This window comes from Chinchilla lanigera, unplaced genomic scaffold, assembly GCF_000276665.1.
Source record: "Chinchilla lanigera isolate Chin_1 unplaced genomic scaffold, ChiLan1.0 scaffold00004, whole genome shotgun sequence".
Classification (NCBI taxonomy): domain Eukaryota; kingdom Metazoa; phylum Chordata; class Mammalia; order Rodentia; family Chinchillidae; genus Chinchilla; species Chinchilla lanigera.
The window spans coordinates 15,320,326-15,329,267 of record NW_004955405.1 but is presented as its reverse complement, the minus strand read 5'-3'; the positions used below and the strand labels follow the sequence as shown (position 1 = coordinate 15,329,267).

The 8,942-nt window shown below is 45.2% G+C and overlaps 1 protein-coding gene across 1 annotated transcript in view; it reads left to right on the top strand.

Moving 5' to 3' along the window:
• The first annotated feature begins 7,951 nt into the window (after positions 1-7,951).
• Phlda1 (pleckstrin homology-like domain, family A, member 1) overlaps positions 7,952-8,942 on the top strand; it is a 2,532-nt gene continuing 1,541 nt past the window's right edge. The window contains exon 1 of the mRNA XM_005374337.2: positions 7,952-8,933. Coding sequence (XP_005374394.1) covers positions 7,967-8,933 — 967 coding nt within the window. The 5' untranslated portion in view covers positions 7,952-7,966. The remainder of the gene's footprint in view (positions 8,934-8,942) is intronic.

Here is an 8,942-nt window from a genome sequence, read left to right as displayed (position 1 = left end):
TGTCCCTTACATATGCAAACTATCCACCCCAGGGCGGGAGCAGCTTTCACACCCATAATCAAACTCTAAAAGCCTGCCCCATGACCACATGAGGCTTTGGGGGGACACCCAGACACAAACCATAACAGGATACATCATCATTTAAAAAAAATCATTGGGTTTTTTTTATGTATATGGTGCTAGGGATTGAACCCAGGGCCTTGTGCATGCATACAGGGCAAGAGTTATACTATTGAGCCACGTCCCCAGCCCCCAGCTTCTTTTTTTTGAGTAAAGCTATGGCCAGAAAAATCATCTTTAAGTTCAGGTTCTGTTTGTCCCGGGCCTAAAATGAAGCATTTCTCCAGCTATCCCATGTTTTTTTTGGTACTGGGATCATGATCTTGCACTTGCCAGGCAGGCGCTATGCACTGAGCTGTGTCCTCAGCCCCCTTGTTTCCTTATATTGGGGATGTTATTTAAAAACGAGATGTGCTTATTCATGGGATGTTTGTGTTGCAGGCAAAAGACCTATGGCAATGGTGGTGAACACAGCATGCATTATTGAAAACTAAAGGGTTTGCCATCACTGGCCAAGGAAACACGTAGGTTAAAAATGTATGCACCTAATACTTCAAAATTAAGTCCAACACAATAGGTATTTTCCTGATCTGTTCATGTCCATAATTCCAACTGCCTTCAAAAGTGGAATTGATCTGATTGGGAACTGTAGGTAAAATTCTTGTGTAGCAATAAGGCACTATACATAAAAATGAAGAGGAATACTAGATCAAAAATTTGCTGTATCCAAAGAAATGTTAGCTTTTTTTTTTTTTTTGAGATGGTCTCACAATGCAGTTCAGGCTGGTCTTTTTTGTTTAATCAGATTTTATTAGTACATTTGAGATACATGTAGTGATCACATTCATCACAGAATTTGTACCTGTACGTGATACAACAGGATTCTTTTCCCTATTCCTTTTCCTTCCCCATTGGTAAAAGCTTTGTTTCCATTTTTACCTTTTGTCACTTCTAAAAAATTCTTGCCTTTCCCCCTGTTCCCTGCCTTGTTCCCCTCATTTGAACATTGTATTTCACAATACCTCATAAGACACTTTGCTTCTTACTTGTGCTTTCAGTTTCTTACACCAGAGAAACGATGCAGTGTTTACATGTGTCTTATTTATTTCACTTAAAGAGTATGGTCTCAAGGTGCATCCATTTACCTAGGAATGTTTTAAACTTACGCTTTATGGCAGAGTAGTATTCCATTGTGTAAAAAAACCACAGCTTTATCCATTCACCAGTTGATGGGCATTTGGGTTGTTTCTAAGATTTGGCTATTAAAAACTGCTGTTATAAACATCGGCCATACCCCGCTTTTTATTTTGAGGCAGTTGAACTTCTACCCCAGGCTGGCTTTTAAACTCTTGATGGTCCTCTTGCCTCAGCCTCCTGAGTGCTGGTATTACAGACATGCAACGTCATGCCCAGCAAATGTCTAAATGTATAGACTGCTTTTGAAACCTGAATTTGTGAGAGAATTTTAAGAACTTAAGGTCATTGTAAGTTGGCTTCAGAAGTTAATTTCAGTGTTAGTAGAGGTTTTTTATTGTTTTAAAGGCTATGAGACTAATTGGATATTATATATCCAAAATTAGGCCCTTTCAGAATGTTCAGAGGTTGCTATAGAAAAATAGAAGGAAAGAATTTGCTTCCCTTAATCCAGAGTTAGCTAAATTTAGAAAATCTCATTCCTTTTTGAAAGTATCTTCTTAAATGTTCCAGTTTTGGGCAACTGGAGACATAAGGGTATTAGCATTCAACCTCCTTCAAAGGGAAGCTTGTAATTCATGCTCTTGGGCAGAATCTGCTTGTTAGGAATTGGGAAAATGGAAAATACAGTGACAACCATATCTGCCACAAAAGTGTCGTGGAACACAAAAGCAAGTATTTGCATCTTAGAAATAAGTAAACAGGCCAAAGAAAGGAAATTTTGGAATGAAGTCCCAGGAAATGAGCTATGACTGGGGACCCTAATTTCATCCAGGTGTTTATTTTGCAAGATAACCTTTCACCTAACATGCCTACCTGTATGAGGCTGAAAAGCAAAACACATACTCCGTAGAAAATACATTTTGTAGGTTAAGGGACACTGTTAATTCACATCAGAATTAGGGATTATGAAATGTAAGGAGTTTCTCTCAAATGGGACTTGCCTTTTCTAGCATGTGTAGTGGGACTGCAGAAGCTTGCTGCAGAAAGAGTTCCTCAGTTATATTTTTGGTGAAAAGATTTCCACCTTTTTGGGCCTGGCTACCCCACTGGATTGTTTTTAGCCCTTTTATTCTTGAGTCCCTCTAATCCTGTCATCTGTGGCCTGCAAGTGTCTTGAATTCCTCTTCAGGAGTAACCTTACCACGTACCATCCAAGCATCTTTTTCCACTATCTTTTTTTTTTTTTTTTCCTTAAATTGTCGACAAGTGCTGCTGCTTGTCCTCTATTGTCTACAAGCAGCATTTGCCCGTTCCATGTTTTTAGAGATCAGTAACTGAAGGTGAGCAATGTCCTCAGACTACATGCTGTTGTAGTGGAAACATGGGCTAAATAGGATATACACTGAAGGCCAAGGCTGGGAAAGGCAAAAAGGAAGTCATGGTTTGAATGTAGTACCCCACATGGGCGTGTTTATCCAGGTGGCAAGCCCATGTGCTTGGTCTAAAGAGAAGGGAATCTAGGAAGTGTGTTACTGGTCTAATGGAGGACAGGGCTGAATGAATGCTGTGTGGCCAGGGTAGTGCTCAGAGAAGACTCCCATGAGTTTGGTGTCAGTCATTGCCACCCCTGGGCCAGATAGCCGTGCTTTGAACTTAAGTGGGTAGCAGTTCTGTGACAACATGCTGGTTCATCAAGTTTCCTCCCTCTCCCTGCCCTTTGAATGTCCCTATTTTGAACTTAGGACTAAAACAAATGCCAGTACCGTACTTCATTTCATCCAGTATTTTCATGTCTCTTCAAAATTAATGTTACCATGAGTGTCCTTAGCATATCACCTGCCTCTGGTTGGTAGACATGAAAATGTCTTTGGCCTTTTTGCCGTAGTTTGAGTATTTCCAGTAAACAATGTGTCAGTCAACTCAGTTTTAAGTGTTAATGTAAGTAGTTGCAGGGCTGGAGCTCATTTAAGATGAGTGGGAGGAATAAAAACTGACAGTGGGACTCATCCTGTCAGGGACTTTCCTTGCCAGAGAGGAACTGTAATGCCACATGATGGACGGTGATGGAAAGTTTACTGTGTAGCTATCTAGGGGGAAGTTGGGTGATGAGATGGTGTGGATCTAGTTGGGTTTCTTAGGAGCCTAGGTGAGGGAAGGGAGAACCTAATTAGGTTACTGGCACGACAGAAGTGGCAGAAGGTACTGACTTGGACTTTGCTTGGTGCACGCAGGTGGTGATACATTTGATAGCGGAATAGAAAACCCCGCAGCCTGCTCTTTAATGTTCAGTTGTGTTACACAAGTTGGTCACTAGGAGGCAGCAGCTCATCAGCAAGGCGCAGAAAGGGCAGCCAGACAGAAAAGTCTAGGTCTGTGTTGAAGAAGAGTTAGTATTTAACCTTTTCACTCTGAACATGGAACTATTTGGTTGTGCTTTGTATACATGGTGGTGTGACACAACGTTTTTATAAGTGGCTTTTCACTTTCCTTTGAATGACATTTGATTATTTAGACTTCACTATAATTTCAGTTAAATCCCTGTAAACAAGTATTTGGTTGTTTAGCCGCCAGATAAAAACTGTTACATCAATATCATTACTGTTTCCTCCTACTAGACAAAAGGATGCTAGTTGATAGGAATACTTCACATTATCAAGTTATTTGGGAGAAGGTATGTGGAGTTCAAGAGATTAAGAACTAGAGAGGGCTGGCATATGTGGTATTTTCCCATTTAAAAATAGACCAAATATATGTTGGCTTTGGAAGTTTGGGGAGTTTTCATAAAGTCTTGTTTAAAAAGCTTTAAAAGGTGGTTTATTGAAAATGTCATTTTAAGAAATTTATTTTTAAGGTGAAGTTTCCTGATCAAGTTGTTAAATTTCTACATATGAAGCAATGATCCTTGCCTTCTGGAAGAACTTATTAAGGGGAACAGAAATAAGCAATAGGGATGATACTGATTAATACATTAAAAGAATACACGCTGGGGGCTGGGCCAAGCCCAAGGTCATGAGTTCGGTTCCTGGTACCGGAGAAAAACAAAACAAAACAAAACAAAACAAAAAAAGAATACATGCTATAGGAAAAATTAAAGGGCATCAAATGGTGGCAGTATAATCAGGAGAGGCTACACTGAGAAGGTGACATTTGATTGAGCAAAGCCTTAGATGTGATAGGAATAGCTGCTATGCTGAAAACAGGACAAGGGTAAATTAGACAAGTTAGGCCATTATAATAAACCAGAGGGGAGATGCAGTTACTGTGAGAAAGCTTACAGCAAGGCAGGTATGCTTGTAGCGCACTGGCAATCCTGGGCAGGGGTACAGTGGAGATGCTGCGTGTTTGAAGTTGTTAAAATGTCTGATGCTCCTGTCTGACATGCATCGTGGATCCATCAGGCTTACATTTATGCCAGAAGGTAACTTGTGAGCAGAGCTGATCCTCAGCCCATGTCCCACCTTCCATCTCTTTTCACTCCTAGCTTTGAACTAAGAGCCTCTGCACATATGTGTGGACACTAGCCTACACATTCAAACAGACGAGCCAGCCCTTGTACCCATCACAGTACATAGGAGTGGCACTGAATTCCTGGGAAAAGTGTGGAGCCCACTGGGTGCCTGGGCCACCTGGAGTGCAGTCTAGAGTAAGGATCTCTGCCAGTGGATGTGTCATTTTGACTCTTAACGGGCACAGTCCTAAAGTTACATCAGGGCTCTAGATGAGGGGATTTGGTCTGAGGAAAGACAGTAACGATCCGAACTTAATGGTCTGAGCAGTTACATGTAGTGAATTGCCATCAACACAAGTGCGATGCAGACAGAATAGATGAGGGTGAGATCAGTTTGGGAGGACTTAGCTTATATTTGGGCTGTGAAACACTGAACTACTGTACGGATGTTTCATCCTGCAGTAGCACTGGCTGGGAATATGTCAGCTGAAGCTGTATGTTACACACTACAGCTATTCTAACTGGTGAACACTGAAAACTATGAACTTTTAAGTGAGTCTGGTACTCCAACCCCCCTACTGGACTTGTTCCGTCCAGGAGTTTAATATGTATAAACCTGCAGGTTTCTCTGTTTTATCTAGAGTTTTTTCTTTTTAAAGCAAAAGCTCTGAAACCCACTTTTAAATCCTCAGACTTTTCTCTTGAGTGAACTAACTGAATGTCCTCATGCTCCCTTCCTTGCCTGGCATGTTATTGTTCTGTAACTTTAGTAGTCTTTCATTCTTTGGCAAGAAGCAGTTGGATATAAGTTGAAGATGTAAATTAGAGAGTCTGGCATGTAATGAGAGGGGATAAGATCAACAAAGAATTAAGTGCAAAGATAACCAAGGATTGAGATGGAGAAAAGAGGAGCTTGTGGAGGACACTGAAAAAGTGACACAAGTAGAAACTAAGTAATATCTTTGATGTCAGGTAATGACCTTTATCCAAGGGCAGAAAATAAACAACTGACAAACAATTTTATCACCATAAAATGCAACTTGAGTTAGCCAAACCAATGGTTTTGTTAGCTAGCTTTCCAAACTTTAATCTGGAAGTGACATGTGTTTTTATTGTTTATACAGCCTGTAACGCATTTTTTTGTTGAGTTTCCTTAAAAATAGGCAAATACGGCAATTTCAATGAGCTGGTGGATTCTTCATGCTAAGATTTCTAATAATTGCTGCATTGTGAGCACTGAGAATACACAGACTTTTGAGCTGATTTTAGAATTACTAGATCATTGTGAAATACCCAATAGAAAAATTTGAGATTTAAAGTTTCTAGTTAGTGGGTGCTTTTGAAAATTGTGCTGCTATTCAAACATTTTCAGATAATTCAGAAAGCATTTGCTACATTCTGGCAAACTGCAGAAGGCTAAGTAATAACCACACTTGAATTCTAAGAAAATAGCTCAGGCTTCTGGTTTACATCTTGCTTTTACTTGGTCAAACTTACGTCTTTCCATACGAAATGACTGTCAACTCACCTGCCCTCAGACTGAATTACAGACTTAAAGGAAGTATCTTTTCCAAATGAGCTAAAGAATGTCACTGTTAAAAGATGAACAGCTGGTAATGTAGAAATTCTCTGGAATGCTCGGTTGTTCTAGACAGAGAAAGAAACAAAATGAGATGTTCAGTGTTTGTTGCTGGCATATAGAACTGCAAATCTTTTCATAATCTTACCAGAAATCTTTACATACTTCTTACAATTGCTTTCTCTTTAAAGGACTTTTAATTAATGTCAAGGGCCTGCGATCTGACTAGGTGCAATTTATTTGTACTCGGGATTGTGCTGAAGTTGTCCCATTTGATCGGACATTGTTCCTTAGATTAAGATGTAGGACTCTGGGATGAGTCAGGATGCTAAGTTTAAACGTGGACAGTTAAGCAGTTTAGTGAGAACTTGTCTCAAAAACAAAGACAACAAAACCTTTTTCTGATTTCCTTAGAATCAGGTTTGAAAATTTGAATTTACTTACTTTGTTTATTTGAGGCCAGGTGTTGCTATGTGGTTCAAGCATGGACTTGCTATAGAGCCCAGGCTGGCCTTGAACTCGTCGAGATCCTCCTTCCTCAGCCTCCCAACTGCTGGGATTACAGGCGTAGGCGTCCACCGTCACTCACGTCTAGAAATTTGAAATTTCTAGCACGGCACACAAAGGATTTAACTCTTACGTCTAAACTCATCTCTTTCCACCTGAATTTTTTTCTTAGCCATTTAATGAACAAACAGAAGAGTTAAACGCCCCTTTCTTCCACTTTGGGCCCAGGAGCAGCCTTTTGTCCTACCCTGGGCAACTGTAATGTGTCTCCCTTAGTTTACTGCAGTTTTCCATGTGTTCAGGGTTAGTACATACTTGGGGCTCCTTGTTTATTTAATGAATGGCTTACTCTAACAGGACGCTGGTCTGCTTATACCACTTTTCTGCCCTATTTCAGTGTGTGTGTAGGGTAGTAGGGCTCTCTACCTTTTTTAGGTCACAAAATCTCCACAGTAGATTTGGCCCATTAGGCTAAATCCAAGCATTTTGAGGGCTAAGCTGTGCTTTGAAATGTGGGGGTCTCTCAGCAGCAGACATCCCTGGGCTTGTAGTTACTAAGTTCTAAAAGACTGCAGGCTGTGCAGTCGGGCCATGAAGGAAGCAAGGGAGCTTAGTGCCTGAGCCTCCGGGTTGAGAAAAAATGCCAGCTGAAGTGGGTCTGCCTTACCGGCCTTCCAAACTGGACAATCGGTAGCCCCTTACTGCTTTGGTTTAACGTATCTCCAAGAACAGAACTCAATGGACAAGAACAAAAAGTTCTCTCGGCCTGCAACCTTTGTAAACTGAGATATGTATGTACGTGTCTGAGGGAGACACTTGCAGGGAACTTAGCCCTCCTGATCCTCGGGTCCCCTGCTCTCCCAGACCAGAGCACTGGTCCTGCAGGATCTCACCCCCCGCAAATCCGAGGGTGGAAGATCGCTTTGTATTCCAAGCGCTGCCGTCCTAGTTACCTGCCCTCGCAGCTCAGTCCTCACTTAGCCTGTCCACAGAGGGGCCCGCGGGGCAGGAGAGGCGGGACAAGGGCGGATGACCTTTCAGCGCCCCCGGGTCTGTGCATTCGTCGCTAGGCAGCCGGGGCACCCTCAGCGCGCGCCCAGGGTGGAATAGAAGAGTTTCCAGGGCTCGCCTCCTGCCCCCTTGCGGACGCACCAGCGCGGAAGTGAGGGGGCGGGGCGGGGCGGGGCGAGGAGCACTGGGGGCGTGGCGCGCGGCTCTGGGAAGGCCCCAAGTTAATGAGGCGTGCGCCGGCCGCCGAGCGCCTCCCGGAGCTGGGCTTTTCCCCGCGGCGCGGGCGCCAGGAGCCGCCTTTTCCGCTGGGTGTCACTCGGGGGTGGGGCGGATGGCCCATTCAAAAGCGCCGCGAGGGAGCCCGGCCAGTGCCCTTCAGTGAGCGCTCGCCGGAGGACGGCAGCGGCCCGGCAGCTCGCACCCCCGGGACCTGGCGGCGCATCAGGACGCGGCTGCAGCTGTGCCGGGACCCCGCGCCGCCGCCGCCGCCGCTCTGCCTCCTGCGCGTCAGCCTCCTCTGCGCGCTCCGGGCCGGCGGCCGTGGGAGCCGCTGGGGCGAGGACGGCGCGCGGCTGCTGCTGCTGCCCCCGGCCCGGGCGGCCGGAAACGGAGAGGCCGAGCCCGTCGGCGGCGCCCCTTATGCCGGGAGGATGCTGGAGAGCAGCGGCTGCAAGGCGCTGAAGGAGGGCGTGCTGGAGAAGCGCAGCGACGGGCTGCTGCAGCTCTGGAAGAAAAAGTGCTGCATCCTCACTGAAGAGGGGCTGCTGCTCATCCCGCCGAAGCAGCTTCAGCACCAGCAGCAGCCACAGCCCGGGCAGGGGACAGCCGAGCCGTCCCAACCCAGCTGCCCCGCCGTCGCTGGCCTTGAGCCACCGGTCAAGCTCAAGGAATTGCACTTTTCCAACATGAAAACGGTGGACTGCGTGGAGCGCAAGGGCAAGTATATGTACTTCACTGTGGTGATGGCAGAGGGCAAGGAGATCGACTTTCGGTGTCCGCAGGACCAGGGCTGGAACGCCGAGATCACGCTGCAAATGGTGCAGTACAAGAACCGTCAGGCCATCCTGGCGGTCAAGTCCACGCGACAGAAGCAGCAGCACCTGGTCCAGCAGCAGCCCCCACAGCCGCAGATCCAGCCCCAGCCCCAGCCCCAGCCCCAGCCCCAGCCCCAGCCCCAGCCCCAGCCCCAGCTCCAGCCCC